This window comes from Lates calcarifer, linkage group LG14 (genome assembly GCF_001640805.2).
Source record: "Lates calcarifer isolate ASB-BC8 linkage group LG14, TLL_Latcal_v3, whole genome shotgun sequence".
Classification (NCBI taxonomy): domain Eukaryota; kingdom Metazoa; phylum Chordata; class Actinopteri; family Centropomidae; genus Lates; species Lates calcarifer.
Window position 1 is genome coordinate 12085165 of NC_066846.1, and position 23561 is coordinate 12108725.

General features: G+C 41.4%; 1 protein-coding gene across 1 annotated transcript in view; it reads left to right on the plus strand.

The window, feature by feature from the left end:
* tnfsf10l (TNF superfamily member 10, like) overlaps nt 1–23561 on the plus strand; it is a 59144-nt gene that overhangs the window by 11500 nt on the left and 24083 nt on the right. Inside the window, exon 2 of the mRNA XM_018703812.2 lies at nt 14983–15132. Coding sequence (XP_018559328.1) covers nt 14983–15132 — 150 coding nt within the window. The remainder of the gene's footprint in view (nt 1–14982; nt 15133–23561) is intronic.

A 23561-nucleotide genomic window follows, 5' to 3' on the forward strand; every position in this document is an offset into this window, starting at 1 on the left:
GTCTCATTGACTGTGAAGAACGGTTGTGGTTTTGGCCCTCCATGAAAGTCATCGTAACCTATCATCGCTGCTTTTGTACATCAAAAAACCACAAAAAACATTATCACTGATGTTCCACTTCCTCTGCGCTACACTGAGCTCCTGAATGAAACTGAATTTTTGGCGTTGTGTTTCATAACATAACACTGCCTCATTAGAAGCTCGTACATGTGCGATGCACAGGTCATCCATGAACCACTGAATTAACCGGTGAGCATGGATTTGGCTTTGTCTGCAGCTGCTGGATGGAAAACCTTAATAAGTAAAGCTCTGAGAAAAGAGGTGAAATCATGTACCTGTCAAGCAGCCGGTTAAAGCTTCCCTTCAGGCCGTGACTTTTAAATAATGTTGCTGTTTTTGGTAGACTTTTTGTCTGTTAAGAGTTGGACCTGAGCAAAGTTAAGAAAGCAGATGTTGGCACAGCTTCCAGATTACGGCACTGTAACACTGACATTTTAGCTCTTGAGGAAATTAGACTCCTGATCGAGATCATCGAACTGATTATGTTGAGATCTGCATTGCAATGAGTCATCATTTTGAAAGAAGTAAATCCTTGGCTCTTGTGTGTCTTAGTATCTTAGAAGAATGGAATTCACTGTCTTAATTCGAAGCTTAGTTGTCTTTCACAAAGATCTAAATCAAATATACTGATCCCAGGACTCTCCAGAGCCAGCAAAGAAATGCTGATATACTGTACTTGTTTGGACAAACGACAGAAGTCCTGTTTCTAGAAATAGCTACTTGGATGTCTCAGCCTCTTGTAGAGGAGATTAAAATCTTACATGAATGTTATGAAAACGTGTCCGATGTAGGATTATGTTTCCATACCTTGGTAAAAAATAGATCCCAGGCCTTCGTGCTTTAAAAATATTATGAACAGGGAAGGAGCAGCTGAGAAAATTTTGACTAATGGAAATTTTAAAGGTTGAAGAGTCAGTTTTTAGACCAAAACCACAAAGAGCCAATAAAAGGCTTATTTTTATTTCATTTCATTTCATTATTTTGTCCCTAAAATTTCAGCTTAATGCTAAAGTCAACATGCTAACATGCTCACAAGGAAAAGTTAAGCTATTACCAAAGTTGTTAGATCCAATTAAAAAAATACCACAGCAGTCCATCCACTAGCAGTTGAAAGCCACACCACTAGCTTGGCTAAGATCTGCAAAATGTCAGTGTTTCCTTGAGTGTTTCTTCCAGGATGAGGACATAAAAATATCAGAAATGACAGAAAGGGCTTTTCAGAAGTACAAGAGCTTATTTCCTCAACCAAAAGGTCAAATAACAATCTTTACCTTCTCATATGTAGGAAGGAGTTTAGTTGTCAGTAAGAACTGGAATAACTTCACCATCCTGCTTTAGATTCTCAGAAAGGTGAAGGAATTTGGAAGCAACATAATAGTGGCAAAGAATCCCATCAGTTTAGATCCTAAACAGGTTCTCTGGCCTTTAAGAGCTGGCAAATGTGTGAGCTGGCGGCACAAACGGCATTCAGCACCTCTCCTGAGATGTTCAAGATGTTTCTCAACACGCTGCACAAATGCACAATGATGGCTTCAATTGAATGCCGAAATCAGAGCATGCCAACGAACAGAGGTCATGCTTTAAGTATTGTCACATTGGTGTGGCTTCCAGTAGGACTGAATTGATCCAAGTCACGACACCACACTGCAAGTAAAATTTTAAGTTCTGGAAATAAAGCGTGGGATCTATTCTCTTTGAGATTCTTCTGTCATCAGGAAATGCTAACGAATGCTAAACCAACTGCACACATGCCATGCACTGAAGCACCCGTTCCCTGACTTTGTTATGCTCATGTAGATGCATTTTTCCTGCTCATTCAGATTCCTTAAACCTGTTTGGATGCAGTTATCGTGATTTTAACCCGAACCTTTGACCTGCTTCCACTTCAAGGATTTGCAGCCTTATAATCAGTCACAGCGGCAACGACAGCTGATGATAACCTTTGACCTTGTCATCAGGCAAAGGTAATAACCACAGCAAAATGTTTTGATGAAGTCTCTCTGGGGAACATGTGGTTGTCTTTAGTCTTATCTGCTAAAATGGCATCTCTAATAAATGTTTAACCCTTTTGTTGCAGTGAAAAAAGTCTTCATAATATTTTACACCCTCAACATAAATTGCAGAACACCCTGCTTCAGAAACACACACACACACACACACACACACAGGAGTTTGACAACGCAAGGAGTTGTGTTTTTCATGTGAAAGTGTGGAGAGTGTGAGCGTTCCCAGAAGTCAACAGTGTGTTTATTGTGGTAGCTGGTGACACCACCAACCACTCATCTGCCAGACTGGAGGCTTCACATGGCAGGCACTTGAGCATCAACACACACACACACACACACACACACACAGAGGAGTCATGTCAGAGCTTCTCCACCTCTGTTATTTCAGAATAAGAGTTAAATTTCTTTTCCTCACAAGTTGTTTCTCATTAAAATCAAGAGGAACTTATTTTAAATGTTAGTTTTTAGAGGGCTACATTGAATATACACTGGTTAACATTTGGTATTTTTACTCCTTATTTACACCACATCTTAAATACCCTTAATCTTTGCCTTAAAAATAACCTTTTCATCCATTCAAAGTGCCCACTTTTTCATTCTCGAGGGGCCGTCTGGACCCCACCAGAGAAAACAGGGATCAGCTACAATTTGTGCCTCTGCAATAACACTTGTAAAGGCCCCGCTCACTTGAGTCATACTCGCTCACCACCTCCACATACAGAGAACACATTTAGGCCCAGTTGCCCACCCATGCTGGGGCCTGCCCACCCACAGGCACCCAAAGGACCTCACAGCAGCTCAGTGACCTAAACTGCATCACTTAGCTTCATTTCATCGACGTCATTGTGTATCTTTTGGTCAGGCGCTGGCCTTTAATTCGCCTGAGTTTGTTTGCAGTTTTATTGTTCTCTTCATTTTAGCATTATCTTGAATTTAGGCTTAATTGCACAAAAGAGGTTCGTTTAAGTCGTCGTTTAGCCGATCAGAACAAACAAATAATCTGAGGTCACTTCAGGTAAGAGTAAACACCAGGACTACAAATGATCTCCAGCTGTTTGCCTAATTTAGATTGGCTGACGATGTAGCAAACATTAGGCTCATTTTAAATCACCAGCTGTTTCCCAAGTCCACATTTCTGCACAGCTTATATCAGTGATAATGTTCCAATGGAACAAAACCGGCTAAAAATTGACTTTAGAGAACACAACCTGTGTTTCCTCTGTGGGCCTCAATATCCCATAATCCACTGCGTGCCAGTAAACTGTTGGGAAAATTCACAAGACAAGGATTCATGCCATCCTTGTCAATTAGTGGAGTCAGGAAAAATATCATGTGGCCACTGTGTGATACTATCCTGGAAATGCTGTTATTCACAGGGTTGGAGATAAACATCAGTGGTATCTGTTGGTTAATGATCGACTCGCCTGAATGCAGCCTTAGTCTCGTCTTCTGCCATCTTATTTTGGGACATTCATAGTCCGCATATTTCAGAAGATCCTGCCTCTTACGCAGCTTACTCTGTTTTCTTTTTATTCTCAGTCTTTCTCTGCCTCTGTCACGTCAGCACGGAGTCGCCCGGAGCATTTCCTTCGGTATGTGTGCACAGGTGACTGAGACAAACTGGAAAGTCCTGACCTCCACTTGCTCTTTTCTTCTCTTCATCCTCTCTTTTCTTTCTTTTCCTTCTCTCTCTCTCCTCCTGTTCTCAGCCAGATGACGAGAACCAGAAACTTAACCCTTGGGAAGAGAGTGAAGGTTATTGGCGACTTAATTTCTCAATGCCACGGGCTTAGATAACACAGGCCACACTCCAATCGAGTTACAATAAAGCCTGTATCTTTATCACGACTGATCTTTATAGCTTTTTTTTTTTTTTGAACTAAGCAGTAACATTGTTTTAAGGGACGAGGAAGTTAAAAAGAAAGAATCGACGAGAATATCTGGAGGCAGACCCACCCAGCTTTTGTATGTCTTTAAACTTTATTTAAACTGGGTGGAATCCAAAACAGCAAAATTGACAAAAGAGAGGTCATAGTTCCACACGCAAAGACTGGGAGTGGTAATCTGCTGTCTCGCTGTGGGGTTGTGTACACCATCATGAACGCATACACGCAAACACAATCACGCAAAGGTGCACGCATAGATTTGCATTGTCGCTTGCAAGTTAAACAATGACTTGTAAGAGGCGTCTAGCACCGATACTCGTTAGATCACTTGCAGTATTCCTCACTCAAGTAGTTCACACACACATACTCAACAGGAAGTAACCGCCTGCCAGTAATGTCACTAATGCCTCTAAGGAGAAGCAGACTATCTCCTGGATTGGCTTTAAAATGGGTGGACTGTACCGCGAGAGATCACCACCTGAAGCTCAGCCGGAAATCAAAGCACGTCAAACTGTGATCTCTTCGGACTTAAATGTAGATTTATTCATGGATAATGGAGTTGTTTTTTAATCTTTTTTTTTTCCTGGCTCCAGTGTCTGTATCTGACACCAGAGATTAATCTGGTCCACCAGGTCAATCCTATGGCTTCTCACTAAGGGGAGATGGAGTTCTCTTCTCAATGACAGACCTAATTTTCTGGCTCAGTATGCTTGGAGTTGTAGATAAACAGATTACCTAACGTCCTTTAAATGTGATTTGTTTTGATTTTGTGATATAAAATCAGGTCCTAAGTGGTTACATTTACAGCTGACGAATATCTCTGTGTGTCTTTTGTCTCTGCTCCACTTCCTCCCTCACGCCAACAAGTGAAAGCAACTCACCCGACGAGGCCTTTAGCTCCTGATACAGCTGCACACCCAGCTTAAATGTGCAGCAATAAAATGCTGTTTGACTGTTTTGAGTCTTTTATACGCTGCACTGTCTGCTCTGCACATGACGCTCTGTTACACTCATATGATATAATGAGCTGTCTTTACGCCTCCACATAAATGTCACCATGACTAAGTCTTGTTCTTTGATTGTGTGTGGCGATTAAAATCAAGATTTCTCAAGAAAGACCTCCCTCATCTTTGTAAAATTACCGAGAGCTGCAATCAGAGCCGTTTTTTGAAGGTTGCGTCAAAGCTTTCGCTTAAATACACGCTTGTTAAAGTCAGAGTTCAAAGAGAGACAGGGTTTGAAAGTGAGGTTGTAGTCATAGAAAAGCAGCCCTGAATCTGATTAAAAATTGTCCGACGGTAGGAATCAAAGTCAGCTACAGAGGAGTGACTCCAGAGCTTAGTCACAGAAATTTAAGCAGGAAAGATGAAAGAAAGAGTAACAGCCTTTAAATCTGCACTTAGCATTCTCTGTTCACTATCAACTCTCTCTCAGTTTTGCACTTTGAATGAGAGGGTCAACAAAAGGCCTAAAACATGGTGGGAAAAAGTGACCAAGTCTCATTATTTGAACTGTTTTCAAAAGTATTTTGAAAAACAGAAAACAGTTCGAAAGTTGAAAACAGACCTTGACAAAGCCGCCTTATCTCTACATTTTAAGGCACCTGCCGCCGCTATCTGTGGAAATTTACAAAGACCAAACATACATTCCTAGATGACTGGTGTTTCAAGGAAAGACAAGTGAGCCATTGAGAAGAGGAGGTAGAGTTCGGAAGTTGAGGATCAGTTGTGGTGGTTTTTAATCACCTTCAGGCCAGGGCCTTCCTCAAGTTTCACGATGAACAGAGGTTCGAAGATAAATTTCCACAGCTTTTTTTATTCACAGCGTTAAAGTCCAATATCATTACACAGAGTTAAGCCCACAGTATTCATTATTATTTATTACATTAACACACATTTTCATTTGATCCCTGAACGTCTCCGTCTTTGTCTTCCACTCTGCAGTTTGGTTCTTTTACTGACGCAAACTGATGCTGGCATGTGAGGCAAGGCCAGGACACATGTGGTTGCATGAACCCATGTTGAAAACAGCGGTTTCTATTCCCAAATCCACTAATGATTGTGCCTTTGGCTCAGATTTTCAAAATACTCCCCTGAAAGCTGCTCTGTATGTGTGCTGGGCTCTGGCAGACCTCCTGTGGGGGAGTGTCTGTCTTTTCACTGCAGACAAAAACTTGGCCTGGGCTGCCGAGCGAGGTAGAAACTCAGTTTATCCACTGCTTATAATCACAATGGCCTTTACTTATTCCTCATAAATACCTTTGTGTATGGTTGGCAATCAAAGACTCCTTAGCAGAAAGTGCTCGCCCTGATCGCTCTTTACCATGATTGACTGCTGAGGAGAGCTGTTGGTCATTAAACATATAGCGAGGGGGGGTAAATCGGACAGCTTTAACAAAAAAATCAACGTTAGCACCGCGCTGGCCGTCTGCCAGATACACCGAAGCCCTGGAGGGATGACAGAGTCTGAAAGACACACACAAACACACACACAGGCCGCACACATGCATTCCCATTAAACACCCTCACAAATCAAATCATGGCCCACGCTTAAAAACCAAGTACGTAAACACACACATGCGTGCACGCATAAAAAAAAACTTTAACGGACTCATTCTCACTCCTGCACACACACCACACACAATTACCAGAAGCTTGTTGCTGATGCAAACATGCAGTGCAGTTTCTAACGATCACTCTGGGCCAGTTTCTTTACAAAAGAAAGTCAGAGTGCAAACGTCTGAGCGCAGATAAGGAGCCAAGCTGAACTGCCAAAGTCTCATCTTAACAGTCATAAATCACCAACACACCCACCTCATCATAAATACAATGCACCAGTGTTTATGACTTTATAACACTTTCTCCAAATTAGTTCAGCATGTATTTTTCCACGGGTCTCGTTACGACCAACAACACACCAGCTAATCACAGCTCTGCAACATTAAAAGCTACATTATGTGGCTGTTTGTAAAGTAGTGACACCATTTATTGATGTTAGTTACCACTGCTTTCCTTTAGCGTGTTACTGGGCTCCAGTGTTTCTTAATGGGGAATTAGCCCGATAATTCAGAATTTTCCATTTTGTTTTTACCCATTTCTGTTTATCTGTTTTAACTGTTCGGTAGTGTGTAATATATCCTCCATTGGACGCCTTTCTCATTTGGCTGCAGAAGCAAAAAAAAGACAGAGCAGCATGAAAAGTTGAATCAGTGCATCCCCAGTTCTAGTGTCCAGTGTCCACCCATGAAGGAACAATATTTACTCAGTTACAAACTCTGAATTTTGAGTACATAAAGCCAGACCTGCAATGATAAATCGATTAATCATTAAACAGAAAATTCATCTGCAGGTATTTTTATAACTGTTCAGTTATTTTTCAAGCACCAGTGCCAAAAACGTTCTGGTTCCTGCTTCTTACCTGTGAGGAATTGGCTGAGCAGTCGATAAATAATCGTTATTTACAGCCCCTATAGTCGAGACATAAACCTTTGCCAGAGCCATTTCTTCTGTTAGTATGATCCGTCTTTTCTTTCTGTTAGTGTTACTGTTACCTCTCGGCCTGAAGACACATCACACATCAGCCTGACAGTAATTTGTAATGATGCACAGCCTTGCACATCACTGCCAAGTCCACCTAAAAGCTGCTAGAATGCTTTACTCCTTCAGACACTTAATGGACGGTTTACACATCAGGGGTGTAACTCAACATGATGAAGCTGGTTCCACTGTGCTGTACGCTCGCTGTGTTGTATTTCACCTCTGAACTTGTGTATCTCCCTGCCTCTGTGTGTGGGTAAAGTGATTTATGTGCAGTACCACTGCTTGCGAGGTCTCAGCTGTTACTTCACCCTTGCTTTCTGTGTTACGTGTTTCACTGCAAAGCAGAGAAAGCGTGTTGAAATACAGCCGAGTCTCTCTCTCCCTGTCTTTGCCTCGGTGTTCGCCGTTCATCCCCCAACGCACACACTCTCGGTCCAGACCTCTGGCCCGCTGGATTTGAGTTACGTGGCTGCCTTCTCCTCTTCCTAATCCCTTCAAATGAGAGTTTTGGACTGCCAAGGAACTCCCAGATCAGCACGCACACACACATTCACACACAGGATCGTGGCCAGGTTTCCAAGTGGCCCGCTGAGATATTCTTTTCAGGGTTTGGTGTCCAGCGAGGACCAGCCAAACACACACACACATAGAGTCACTCTATCACAAATACACACTGAGATGAGGCCACACACACACACACACACACACACACAGATAGACACACACGTAATACATATGTACATGCACTCACACTCACACAGGGAGGGAACAGTGAGGCATTGTTCGCTGCTTCCTGAGAGAGTCGGAATCAGGATCACAGGAGCTATGTCAGCCCGGACCCTTCCTCTCTCCCGTCTCTGGAGCCCAGTCATCCAATTCAGTATGGACAGCCATGAGAGACCACATGTCTTCTGGCTGAGAAGGGATAAAAAGCGCATTGATCACTCAGAAATATGTGGATGTGTGTGTGTGTGTGTGTGTGTGTTCCCTCTTGCCGCAGTGATGATGATTTCCAAAAGCAGACCATCAGGGACCATCCCAGTTTAGCTCTTGTATCTGGAGAACAGTAGTTTGCTATAAATGACTTAAGTTCAGGTTCAAAGCCCTGAAATAACATTCTGACAGTCTGAGAAACATTTTCTAAGATTTTTGCTTTTTTGGCTTTAGAGGCTCTGCAGTTGCATCACAGAACAATCTTATCTGGCAAGAAAAGGAGATTTTTAGGATGTAAATGTGCAGCAGATACTCTGTAATTTTATTATTTATTATTTTCGAAAGGAAAAAGTCTGCTAACTATGGCGGAGTTTAGTTGACAATTTTCAGTACAGGTTTCAATGCAATATCTGAGTCTCAGAACTGACACTATTTTTTCCAAATCATCTATAAGAGAAAAATAATTATTTATATATGTATACAGTATATTGTGTATACCCAATTCTATCATTTAATTAAGTTCAATGAATTTAGTATCAAATTATGTAAACACAGGGAGCAGCGCAAATATGTTTTCTAACAATACTTATCAGTGTTATTACTGAAAAGGCTTTTGATACTAGACTTTAATACTAAATGCCACAAATCTGTAACAAATTTCAGTCTGAACTAAAATATTTTTGGGGTTCAATGCCCAGTCCTATTGAAATTAGATTTGTTTCACATGTATATAATTAATTTACAGATAATTGTCTTGTCTTTAGAGTTTTAATAGTAACGCACAGAAATGTCTAAAAATGTTCTTGATGTTATTTATTTAATAAATAAAAAAGTCACTTTCAGATTCCCTAAACTAACCTTAGCTAGCTGGTGTAGCTAATTGTTTGGTTTCGCTAGCTGGCAGACTAGCCTGTAAGCTAATTAACTTTGTTCAAACAGTACATAAAAAGGTTTTATTTACCTAAAAAGTGACTTTTTTTTTTAGGTCTTTTGAATAATAATGAATGATAATTAGCAAAGGTGAATGTAGCAGGATGTTTTCACAGTTAACAGATAGCAGGTAAAGCTACATTAGCCACAGCTGTAACATTAGCTACATAGCTTTAGCTGCACAAACTTAGTTACGAGAGAGACGGCAGATCAGACAGCTTAAGTAGAGTAGTTTTTGCAGTCATGCGGTCATTGTGGACGGCAATGATAATCAACTTATATTGCTATTTAGATAATTTGAAATCCGGCCTTTAATCCTATGTGTAAAGTCCTTTGCTGAGAAGATGTGGGGGTGTCGTGACTCATGACTAAACATCTGTCACTGGTAACATCCACTAAAAAAAATCATATTTACTGACACCCTCACCCACTCCTCTTTTCTCTTTGACACCTGAGCCAAGTTCTTGAATAGTTAGTTTAACAACACGACAGAGAGTTACATCAGATCTTGCGTGTCACGAATGTTTTTAGCATGTGTTAGCCTGCATTTGGCCGCTGAACGAGCCAGAGGGACTCATTGCTGCTGAGCCAAGGGAAGGACAAGTTATCGATGTCAGCACGCTGAGAAAATACGTTGCTCGGGGGACAAACGCACAGGGACCAGAATTTAAGAGTTACTCAGCCAAAAAAGGAAATATGTCCTTTGAGAAGAGTGAAGTGTATTTTTATAGGGGAACAACAGCAACTGGAAAGCAGATTGTGGGCTACTACTAAGATGAGGAGTCCTCTTAAGACCTTTGTTTGGGAATTAAAAGTAATTAATCAAGTGTTTGTCACAAGTTATTTAGATTAAAACACATACAAGACGTGAGGTTTTACAATCCTAAGAGCCGAGGCTGACCTCATGTCAGCTTATTGATTTGTTAATGATGAATCATTGGGGTGTAACTTGTTCCTGAAATGATAGCTAATGGAGCCAGTTTGGCAATTTTGGGATTTGGCAAAAAAAAAGTGTTTGGATTTGGCAGCAGATAAAGTGCTGTCAAAGGAGCACTTGGGAGAGAGAGGGAGAGCAGGGAGGAGGGTCTTCTTCTAACGCTTCATGTTTAAAACTTGTGGAGCAGATCCAGTTGCATCCTCCCAGGGCATGCTGATGAAGTGGAGGCCGAGTCCCCCATCTCTGGAGGCATGCATGTCTATACTGGCCTAGAAAATCTCTCACATTTTCCTCTCTGCTTTCCAACTGTTTTTGCTGAACCAAAAACACAACGAGTGCTGGACGCAACCGATACAAATCACATAAACATAGGTCTGATTTCAGCTCCTTGGCCTCAAAAGGAGTGAATGATATTGTTATGATGCAAATCAGTGACTGGACGGTGTAAAAGAACAGTCAAGTGAGAGGAGTGAAAGACAAACTCTGCAGCTACCACAAGCCAGAGGAGACGCAAGATTTTGCCTGGCAGCGATTTGTAGAGATCAGAAAAGTAGATGAAAAATGAAGGAAAAGATCGTTGAGGGAGACCCACACTTGGAAGAGGAGGGGAAGACTCAGCTTGGCTTTGTTAGCGGTGGTGCCGACTTCCAGTTAGAGCCAGACACCAGACTGTTGGGTGTATGTGGAGGAGAGCCATTACATTTCTACTGAATGAAGAAATAAGTGTTGAGAGCGGAAACTTTGCATGTGTTTAAATGAGGGAAAATAAATTCTGACAAAAAGCGAGTTTCTCTAACTCTCTGGTTCAAACGGGCCTGAGGCATTGTTTTGCCATGCCAGTGGTGTGGCTGTTGGTCTGTTCATCGGTTGGTCCATTGCTTCTGTCTAGACTGAAATACCTTAACGACTATTGGATTGCCATGAAACTTTGCACATATATTCATGGTCCGTAGAGGATGAATTCTAATCCCTACGGCAATCCCTTCATCAGAACAAATGATCAGACCATCAGCCCCCCCTTTAACTTTGTGTTATATGCTAATTAGCAAAAGCTAGCATGCTAACATGCCACTGTTCTGTCCAGTAGGTGGTGATACGTAGTCTTGGTACAGTTGTTTTCACATCTTTTCAAGCAGACCTGGGCACTGTTCGTTGATCCATGCCTGGGCACGGTACACACTGTTCTCTCCTTAGTGAGATTATGTGGATTTGTCTTGTTTGGATGACTAGTACCACAGCAGAAGAAGTACAAACTCAAATGCAAAACAGCAGCAAGTGTTCAATCCAAAGAAAACTGGACTCGACATCAGCTGTGAATAAGAAGTGGAAATATGGTTTTCTGACTTTATGTTGGATGATATCTGGTCTGGAAACTCTCAACCTCTAAGAAATTAAATTATCTCCTACTCACTGTACTTAGGCAGAAGTTTCCCCCATGCTCCTCAAACCTCGAGAAAAGACAGTACATTAATGTGGTGATAATGTTTCTCTGCATAGCTTGACTTAGCCTCTGGCCTCGTCTCCATACTAACGCAGCAGAAGAGTTTCTTTTAATCTTGTTTTCAGCTCAGGGCAGTGATGTGTACAAGATTTATCTGCCGGCTAACATGGACAAGACGGTTTCCCATAATGGATCAAACACTCCCTACCAGGCCCTGTCAAAACTTAATGGACACCAAGCTGCAGGCACACACACACTCACACACATGCCCTGTAAATTCTAACCTTTTATTCTCATATACAAAGACACTCCTCAATAACAATTAATCCTTCAAGCAGAACCAACCAAAGCAGGGAGTGTGTTTTGGCAGAGGCGCCAGAAAGAAACCAAGCCGACTTTCACTCCATTTGTTTGCGCCGAGTGAGCTCAGATCCAGTCATGCATGTGTGAACCTCCCTGTCTCTCTGCCAGTGGTAGTTGTCATCACACGTTCCCTCATAACAGTCAATCTGTCTCAGCTCCAGACTTCACTGTCAGCAGTTTTTGTTGGGCTTCATCCTGATTATATGCAGATGATCTACTACGATGTCCTGCTGTGCATCCTTTTCTCTCAGCACAATAGTGAAAGACAATGAACAATGCTGGCATATGTGTGTTTTTAAGCTACATCACAGGCACTAAGGATATTTATTCAAGTGTGACGCTTAAGAACAAAGCATTCAAAGTTAGATTTTTTTGTCTTTCCCATCCTTCAAGCAGAAATCATGCAACAGAAGTTTGAGGTTTTTGGAGGATGTAAAGTTCCAGTGCTGCAGCCTGCTGTTTTATCCACACAGAAAAATTTGACCTTATTTAATATTCAGGTAAAACCCTCCCAAAGTTGACCTACATCAAGATGCAAACTTGTAACCGGAATGTGCACCGACTGGAACGGTGGCATGTGGGCCTAATTAGACTCATTATGATTCGTCCTTCATTGTGAAGCCATTAAAAAGACATGAGTCATCGCCCCCTTTTCAGGACAGGCAACATGTTGAGACTCTTGAGATGAGGCCCATTCTTTTTCCAAAGAGCCCCCAGCTTTTCCCGTAAGTGCCCTGTTCTTCCCGCTTGGTTTGAACCAATTTACACACACACAAAGAGACAGACACATCGCTATCTTCAATAGGAACAGGGAGATCTGCTCATGCAGCAACATAAACAAGGACTGTGGAGAAGAATGGAAGCTGAGAAAGGGAGGGAATTAAAATGGGATTACCAAAAAAAAAAAAACAAAAAAAAGCAGTAAGGAGGGAGAGAGAATAAGCTAATGAGAGGTGGAAACCACAGAGAAAGAAAACAAAAGGAGTGGGTTTCATTAGAAAATGGGGGTCAAGCGGAAAGAAATTAATAAAAATAAAGGAGTGAAGGAGTGCAGCTCTGTAATCTCTCTCTGCTCATCAGTGCTTGTTATAGAGTCATTAGCAGGGCTTTCAGACCGTGACGCTGACAGCCTCCCTGAAGGGTACACACACACACTTAAACATTTGCACATAAGTCCACCGCCTGAGACCCTTCTCTGCATTTCAGTTCCCAAAGTGGTCTTATCCGACCCATGCTGACCAAAATGACATAAAAACATTTCTTACATGAGTTGGAAGCTGCTGCCAAACACAGGAAGCGCAGCGAAAGGGAAAAAGAAACAATTTCCCCTTTGCCCCCGCAGGAATTGTTCATTTAATTGCCTCTTATTAGATGTCTCGATATGAGCGTACTGTATATGCATGTGTGCCAGTTCAGGTTCACCCCAGGAAAAAAGGCTTCAGTGCAACCGTGCATTCATTTCGTGTTGTTACATAAGACGTGTTTCGAGCTCAGAGAGCCAACCGTCTGTGTGTGCCAAAATGTTTTGGTTACATTTGGTCTCAAGTTGTTTCAGTCCCACTTTCTGAGGCTTGATTCTTTCATTTTCTCTTTCATTCTACAAGTTGATCTTAGATTAATATACAGTGTCCGCCAAGGACAGTCAGCGTTTCAGGAGCGAGAGCACATGCGATGAAAGGACAAACATTTTGCGAGATAATGTTGAGGAAAGAAAACAAATAATGAGGAACACGTGCACCAGGACTCTGCCTGCAACATGAGTTGATACAATGAGAGTGCAGCATATTAGAGAGGTGCAGAGAGAGTGATAGCACACTGGAGGACGAGTAGTTTGACTAAGCATCAAGAAGAAATGACGTGGTTGAATGTCCCACGAGGGCGATAAAAATAAGTTAAAGTAATGATGTTTATATGAACTTATGGGAGCTGAAGAGCAAAATAAAGCGTAAACGCAGAGAGAGGTTTATATATGTGGCACAGTTTCCTAGAATAAACCCACAGCAACAAGAAAATACTGCAATTCATTGGTAACAATCATTCTTCCTCCAAACAGTGTAGTTCTTAGTGATTATTAACATTCATCTGGATATCGCCATTAAATGTGCAGCTGTTGAAATAGTGTTCGATTACGTTAGCTCTCCTCTTTGCCGGTGCAGCGGTGTTTGGCTCTGCACAGGTGTGTTTTAATTTTTAATCGCGTGGCGCCAGAAGCAGGTTCCACGTTGTGCCAAACAGCAACGCCCCTAAACTGTTATAAAATCAGACACTGAAAGAGTTTGTTTGGCACAGTAACACTGGTGTAATGCAGCCACAGGTGTGTGTTTATAGGGTATTTTATAACTGCTTTGAAAAGGGGCTCAGATCAAGGACTGCCACGATCTGTTTTAGAATAAAAATGACGTATTATTTTAATTATAATATTTGCGGAATTAGTATTTGGATCACATTCCCTGGTTTTGTGCTTAGTCTGCGGTTGTTGTATGGATGGATGTAAACTGACACTGCACTTTCTTTGGTCTTTTTTCGAACCTTTTGTCTTTATTTTATCAACATGTTTCAGTCATCAATCAAAGTTTTGTCTGGATCATTCACCCAGAATCTCTATATTCATATCTATTTACTGTATATAATACAGAAACTGCCATGATACCTGTCCATATACGTACATGTCGCCTTCCCATAAAGGCTTGTGTAGACCAAAACACTCTAGACTAAATATACCCATGGAGCAGTTAGATTCAGTTTGTGTGGGACTGTTCAGTTCCTGTTCAGTAGTACTTCCACTGTGTAGGAAACATAATTGGTTTGGGATCTTCAGATCAAAAAGGCACTTTATTTTTTCATATCTACCCCTGCTAATCCTCTGCTGCATGTGTTTGTCCTGTAGGTGCGTAGCCAGGGCGTCACAGAGGAGCTGAAGTGCCTGAGTCTACTGAACGCTCTGGATAAGGACCAGGACATCCCGGACCAGCTGGCCCAGCTCTTTGGAGAGCCCTGCATCAAACTGGCCGAAGGCATCAAAGCATACATCTCCAAGGTAAGAAAACAAACCACTGACGTTTAGAATAAGTACAGTAAATTCAGAGTTTCGATCCAAATTTCCATATATTTGTTTGAAATGAAGAAATCCTACCTGGTAATTATTGATTTATGATTGAATCTCAGCAAATGACTATTTTGTGGAGTAAATTGCGTTTAATAGTTAATAACCTCCACATTATTTGAATATTGGTGTTGGTATGAGTCCAGTCCCCAAGGAAGTAGGTCTAACAGTTTTCCAGTGAAGGACATTATTTTGGATGGAAACTCTTACGCGCACTCACATAAAGAATGTGAAAGGAGCTTTAGAGGGTGTAGTCTGGATTAAATCCATTTAGTTGATGGTAAGGTGGGTTTTATTTCAAAAGATGCAAACAATGCAAAGCTGAGCCAGACTAGAGAACTAATATGTCACAGGAAAAAGAGGAATGAGAAAATCTTTCAAATGCTACATTTTACAGAGCCAAAGATAAATTAAAGGCACTCCTGCCAAGTTAATACCACACCTACATTCTGATATATCTACTTCATATCTATACGATGTTAACTCCAAACTGTAATGATTACCTCCAAATTATATACTGTATTTTGAATATTAACCTTTAATGAAGTCAGTTTGGCCCGGCTCTGCTGACCCAGGGTTAAGGAACAGATGGAGGCAGCACGGTTTTAATGTGAAGGAATCTGCTCAGTTACAGTGAGCGGAGAAACATGTGCAGGGCTGATGCAGACGTGAACCTCTGGGTGGGAGTAACTAGGCGTTATTTGTCATCGTAATGCAGAAACCTGCAGCTGTGAGGGGGAAACACTCGTCAAATACACAGGTTGTCCAACAAACAGCCAAAATTATCTTTAATTGACACTAAACTCATCATACGGAGGGCTGTTTTTTGGACTTGACTCTGAACTTTTGGCTGGCTCGAACCTTTTTTATTATTTAAAACACCAGATATTACTTATAATAACACTACACATATTCAGTAATAGTCACTCTTACTATTTCATATGCACAATTATCTAGTGGTAATTTCCAGCCAAGAACTCCAACGTGTCCTTAAAACAACAATAAAATAGATAATAAGACAGTGAGTATTGATCATATAGAAGAAACATGCTGTAATATGCTGTATGATGGATTGAGTGGAAGTGAAATGCTATTAGTATCGGAAATGGGAGAGCTACGAGTGAGGCACCTCATTTGTCTCAGTTTGTACACGACACACTGCTGAACGCTGACCAGCCACTCAACTTGTTCTCGGTGGATGAGGCTTTATATTTGGCTCATTTTCTTTATTTTTGAGCATCTATGGAGACGTAGTCAGCGATTCATAGCATATACATCTGTGTGCTGCAAGTTTACATTTATGTGCATTGACTTCTGTATTTCATGAGTCTGTACTTGTGAGAGTTTTGTCGCCCCGGGGCGTTTTTTTGTAACGTTAGCAGCGTGTACATGTGTTTGCATGCTTTTGTACACCTGCCAAGTGTTTGGATTCAAACCTGCTTGGTTTTCTTATCAGTCATATCTCTAAAACTGATGCCTTGATGAACCTGTGCCAGACTTCAGTCAAATAAAGTTCAGGTAAATAAACACTGGTACCCACTTACAGGTGAAACTGCATGGGTTGTTAGAACGTAGAGTGTTACCGTAAATGAGTCTTGAGCAAGCCCTGCCCCTTTCAAACATGGAACCTTTCTGTTTAGTCTCACTCACCTACTCTTTTTCTATAGCAAATAAAATTCCAATCCCTAGTTTCAACAAGCAAACTAACAGGTGAGCAGAGCATTGGATAAGGGAGGAAATATATACGGTAAATAGTGACATCAAGCCTGAACCAAAACGAACATGATTTTTGAGTATCTTCAAACAAGCAGCATATTGTACTGTGCTACACTGTGTCCTTGAATAAATAGTTTGACATTTTGGAAAATACACTTATTCACTTTCTCGCCAGCAGAACCAGCCAAGAAACAAGACGAAATGTCATGTCTACAGTCCAGTGTTTGTGCAGATCAAACAAGGCATGTCTGTCACTGTGCCCACATTGATACTGTAGTTTCAACTCATTTTAACTCCAGTTTCAGTTATCTACAACTTAATTTTAACTAGTAACATCGTACTTTGTTATGCCCAGAAAGATAATTAACTTCTCTCCTCTGTGCTGAATTAAAGATATCCTCAACTGAAGTCATGATTCCACCAAGCTACACTGAACTGGCCATATGTTTTGAATAGACAAGACTGAACTGTAGATACTGTGTGTTTAATTAGATCCTCCCTACAACTAGTCAGAATGTTTGATGGGTCAAAATGTTCTGCAAAACATCTTAAATACAAATCCAATCCATCTTTAAGTCTTAAGAGGGGCTTTCCATGGGCATCAAGGCAAATTATATTTGGTAAATGTGATGCAGACGTCTTGTGTGGTCCCTGCACAGTTAAATCTGATCTATACTTTGAGGCCCACATACTGTATTTGTAGTTTATCACATGGAAGCTGTTGAGAATAGGTGTCTTTCATTAAATTCTTTTAAAATGACAGCTTTTGTGTGGGAGATCTGTTTTGTCTACTCGTGTCAAAGTGTCCTTGAGCAAGACACTGTACCCCAAATTGCTCCTGGGGAGTGTGTGAGAAAAATATAAAGTGTCCAAAGTGCTGAAAGTGAGTTCTCTGTGTTAGAACACTTCAGCCTCAGGGGGCCTCCTCTCCATCTGTTTCGGCTGAGTTCAGCTTCATAAACACCTGGTATTACTTGGCATCGATTAGAGGGATCTGATCAGACAAGTGATGACTTTACAGTCTCGGTTTTGTATGGAGGCAGGAATTTATATTCTACATCGCGCACAAAGGTTTGTTTTTACACACAAAACACAACATTATACACTGCCGTCAATAGCTCTTGTGTTTGTGGTTTCCTGTGGGCTTAACAGTCTAAACTTGGCAGTCACATGAATAAAGAAATGCTCACATATAGACACAAATATACACTAATAAAACACAAGTAAGTCACATTACTATTGCATATACACTCCCCTCAGTCCATGTGTTGAATCAGCATGAAGATACCAGCGACTGCAGGAAGTTGTGGTTTGAGAATCCCCCGTCGCAAACACACACACAGTCATTCATAAACCCACTGAGACACAGCCAAAAGGACTTCTCCTACTTAGTCTGAATGTCTGGATGTTTATAGCAGTGAATCTCCAGCCCCCTCAGTTCCTACCACCTCCACAAACACCCACTGTATATCTTTGTTTAAACATCTCCTGTCCTTATTCTCCTTATTCCACCTCATTTTTTCCCCTTTTTTCCTCTTACCTCTCGCCTCCTCACCCTTCCCTCTCCTCTCTTTCTCTCTCTCTGCTCTACTTGTATGATACAATCAAGAGAGTGCTGCTCCTCCATGGCCATGTGGTCTTCAGTGGACAGGAACAGGAATGTCTAGTTTTTTCTCCAGTGTGAAATGGGTTATGCAGTTGTCATCAACAACTGCATAACCCACATCCAACAAATTTACTTCCCATTACTCATTCCCAGACATTTGCACATGCAGGCGCTCTTGTTATCATGCTGATCCAAAGGACATTAATTTCCATGTCAGCACTTTTTTCCCGTTTTTCCAATTGAAGAAGAAGGGAAACTACCTCTGAGCAAGGCATTTTAACCCTTATATCATCTAGTAAACAGCTCAACACTCTGATGTCAGTTTGAAAGCTGTTTGTTTGGTGTTCACTATTCCACCAAGCCGATTTAATACACCAACAACTTGCGCCAATGGATTAAGGTTTTTAGAAGAATAAAGTGTTGAGTCGAAAAGCCAAAATGGTGGTTAGATTGAGCTGGTGGACCAAATAGGCGCCATCACTTTCCTTATAAAATGCCTCAGTTACAGTACTGATTCCAGATTCTTCACCATGCCTGCAATGTGTGGGTGAATACTGAAGTTGGAGAGCAGATATACTGCTGGAATCACACTGGTTTTATGGCTGGTTTAACTGTGAACATCCTATGAAGCAAACAGGGCCTTTTAGGACATAAAGGCCATGCTTCCCATTTATCAGGCAGACATAAATGTGAATGAGAAATGCTTTCCTAAAAACTGAGCATATCCTGGCTTGAGTCCCCCCTACCTCATTCCTCTTGGTATTTTTGAGTCACAGCAGGACAACAGTAGCCGAAAGGTCTAAGAAGAGGCTCATGATCTCTATGGCTCAAGACTAACATTCCTAAGTACTTAAAAAAGGGTTGAGGCTGATGAGTTATTGAGGCCTACAACTGATGTACCCACTGATAAGCTGGCTGCCTGTGGTATATTAGGGGCTGGCGGGACTTTTCCCTTATTGCTCTCAGAGGCAGTTTTCCTCGCTAACCCTCACTGGTGATGCTCAGTCACAAAAAGCTGATCTAGATATCTATTCACTGACGTACGTAGCAGACCCTGTGTGTAATTTCAATGCAGCAAAAAGGTCACTGTTAAACAACAAGCAGCATTCCTGATGTCAAATATAGGTCAGGTCAGACCACAGCCACTTGCAAAGGCCTGTTGGTGAAGCTCGTCTGTAAGGCGTCCCAGCTGTTGCAGCTAACAGGTGGTCGGAGGAAGCTCTTAGACTTCTAGCACTTGGGTGGAAAATGCTAAGCCCCTGGTGCTGGCAGGATCATGAAACAGTGAACTGTGCCCATTCAAGTTCAGAGGGAAGAGATGGCAAACGGTATGAAGATGATGCTGGGTCAAAACAATCAGGTTTAACAATCCTCATAAATGTACTAAACCTATTTAACTGTTCTGAGATAAGACTGAGAATTCACTCACAGACACGTCCTGTTTGCCTTTTAGCTCTGGTACAAGGCCGACAAGTCCAACAAGTCCAAAACAGATGCTTGGATTTGGTTCACTGATAAACTTTAACTATGCGGTTCGGGTGTGCGATCGGCGTCACTGGCTCCATGTGGGTTATATAAAACAGGATGACAAGCAATGAGTGTGAGAAGGGCAGAGCATTAACAATGAGGTGGACGGAAAAGAATGGAAAACCAATAAAAACAGAAGAGGAGCGTTTGAACAGTTTTTGGCTGCAGTTTATCTTCTGGAACTCATTATAATAACGCGTTGGCTCTGCGTGATGATTCTTTGGTGGGGCACACGAGCATACGAACTGTATTTAATGGAATCAATGAGTGAGCGATGACGATGATGATGTGACAAATATGTGTGCGAGGCGATGATGGAGGAAAATAATGATGATGACAGAGATAGATGAGACTGTACTGAAAGATGTCCGGGTCAGAGGTCCGGCAGAAGGAGGCCAAACTAGAGAAACAGAAGAGGGGGGAAATGATGGAAACAGTGTAGGAACGAGAAGGAAAGCGGCTCTTAAACCCAGCTGGACAGGAACAAATAAGAAAAAGGAGGAGATGAAAGATGAAGAGGAAAAGAAGGGAAGCGGAAAATAAAGGTGCCCCAGAAGAAGGATGAGACAAAGACAATGAAAGCACCATGTGGAGGGAAGGAAAAAAGTAGTACTGACTGAGTTAAACCTCAGAGGATTCAAGCAATGTTTGTTTAACAATTAATAAATTCTAATTAAATTAACAATACAAAGGACCACACCAGTGGTTCACCTTGTATTACTTTCAGATTCTACTCCATGTTTTAGGAGATCAAATCTAGTCTCCCAAAGTTTTTTCAGTCCAAAATTGCCACCTTATTTCTTTGTGTAAAACTTCACTGGGTGCAAGAAATATTTAACTTGACATTGATGTTGACTTATTAACCCTTCAATGTAATGTACTGTAATGTTAATGTACGTCCAGCACGAGAAGACATTGGTGTTGAGCTCATTATGGTATGAAAGATTGTGTAGATAGATTGTTTATTAGCCACAAGACCAAGAACTGAATTTGCTTTGTAAAACAGCCAGTATGGAGTTTTAAAGAGAGAAATGAAAGGCAGAACACAACAGGAGGGGGAAGACAATAAAGTTTTTCTTTCCTGGAGTTTCCTCCTGTTTTGGTTTTGCATTCTCCCCATCTGGAGATTCAGCTCCTCAGGCCTTTGACACTCTACTACCATATGACATATATGGCCACATGCAACGAGAGGATATCCATTTCTTCTTGCACATGTACAGTTGTTGTATTATCTTGCATGCATGCATTGGTGTGTGGATGATTTAAAGTGAGGCATGGAAGGCTGGAGAACAGCAGGGGAGAGGAAGGGAGGAGTGGGGTGGAGGATAGAGGAGAGATGCAGCGCAGGAAGATTTAGGATGGCATGCGTGTTGCTAAGCTCAGGTATCCAGGTCTTAAGCTCTCGGCCTCAGCGGAGGCTGGAGTAACTTTCCCTCCCTCTTACACCCTGCTGTTTGCAGTTTAAGACGCTGGGCTGTAACATCTGCACCTGCTGAGACAAATTGCCAAGACATTAGCTCTCAGCTTCCAGTCGCAGTGATGGATAACACTCGGAGACAGGGTCGGGGTTAACACATCCATGGCAGAATTCGTATTAGCTCAATGCTCAAATGTCTTCTCCTGTGGTGTATCTCTACCATCACTCTTACTTAAAGCTGTATATAAAGGTATAATGGCAGCAAGCATCTTAGACTGACTTCTGTTTTTAGAGTTTATTTTGTTTTACCCTATTTTAGCACATGCACTGCAGATAAAAACTCTGCAAATGGCCCAGATGCTACAGTGGCTGAGCAGCAGTTATTTTGTTTGAAGAATAATGTTTTTCCTTCCTCCGGTTTAGGTCGTAGGGTCACAACCAGCTCCCCTACACACTTTCAGCAGAGCACAGGAAAGGGATTTACCTTTCACTTTAGTGAGGCCAGGGTTAGACGAAGCTTAGAGAAAGCTACTGAAAGCCAAGCCACACCTGCTCTTAGATCTACGGATTTCCTAAGTAAGATTTTTTTTTCTCTAATTCTTGGCTGTGGAAACACCAAAACAATTTCACCTCATGTAGCTGCTCTGGAGTTTTTGACCATGTCAAATGGTCCTCATCAGCTCGTAAGAGCTGTGCAGTTGTCGTGGAGATGTAGATGTTCAAATTTCCTTTTCTGGGAGTCATTTTTTAAGTTTCAAAGTTTGTTTTTGACCTTGAATCAGTTGACAAAACAATCACAGCTCAAGGTTCATTTAGAGGCTGCTCTCAACTATATTAGTTGTCCTCAACATGCTCAGAGAAAACGGTCCATTTCAGCTGCTATTTTTGAAGTCAAGAATGAATTTGAGAACTCCTCCAAGTCCATGCATGTCAACAAATCCAGCTCCGCGGCAACTGAGTAGCTAATGAAAACCATGTGATAAGGACGAAAGCTTAAAAAAGTGGACCTTGAGCTGGGATTGTTGAAAAAGTACAAAACTGAGGACAGATTTCTTTGTTTCTTGTACAATTTTTAAATTACATAATAATCATAATAGAGCACCAGAGGAAGCTGTTTGATTTGCGGGTTTTACTGTTGACCCGTCATGCTCCAGTGAGTTATTTCTAATCAAAAGGTCAGTTTCTGTAAGGAAACAATGCTCCACTGGCCTCTCTTTGTCTAACAATGATGTATTGTAGGTGCTGTATCTGTAAATCTGCTCTGCTCTGTCAAGCGCTGATGTCATGGCAAATATTCAGCCTTTGACTGCTGATGCAAAACAGCTGTTTTGACATCACTAGTCAGGGTGTGGACGGACACGCAGCAGGCCTGAAGGCTTAACCCTTCAGAAAGCAGCAAAGCAAGTGATTCAGCATTAAATTGCTCTTTGAAGCAGAGTTTGTGTTCTGCAACAAAACAGGCATTCGGATGTTCAATGACTTGTTTGTGGCAGGGTATAATTTGTTTAATTTTATTAATGAGTAAAATAAAAAAGGGGAGTCTTAGCCTTTAAGTCTGCCCTATCTTAGTTTGACATCTCACAGTAAGAATCTGTTCCTTTCATCTCTCACTTATGAAAGACTTGGCCATATGAAAGAACTTTCTGTTTTATAAGGGCACAGTTTAATATCAGTGCTGAAATGGTTCTTTTAAAGAGGAGCAACCCAAAGAATAATCTACACATAAAGAAAAGTAAATGGATTGTACTGAAATGACCCTGGAACCACGGTGGAACAGTGAACTGTAGAACAGTAATTCGCAAAGCTCTGATAGAAGTCAAAGAGCTAGAGACACATGACCCCACAATTTATCACCAAGCATGAACATTTCATTATCTTGAAGGATTTTTAAAAAACTCATGGATTCAGCAGACCAGACTTTAATTCTAAAAGGACCCCTCAGTAACTTTTCCAACATGAAATCAATGAGCCCATGCAAGATTCAGTGTCAGACAGTGTAATCTTTAAGAGTCGAACGATTGTCTAAAATAAGCTTTCACTGATGAACAACCAGCGGTTGGCTAACTTTACTGCTGTTCATAAAACTTTTGACGATGT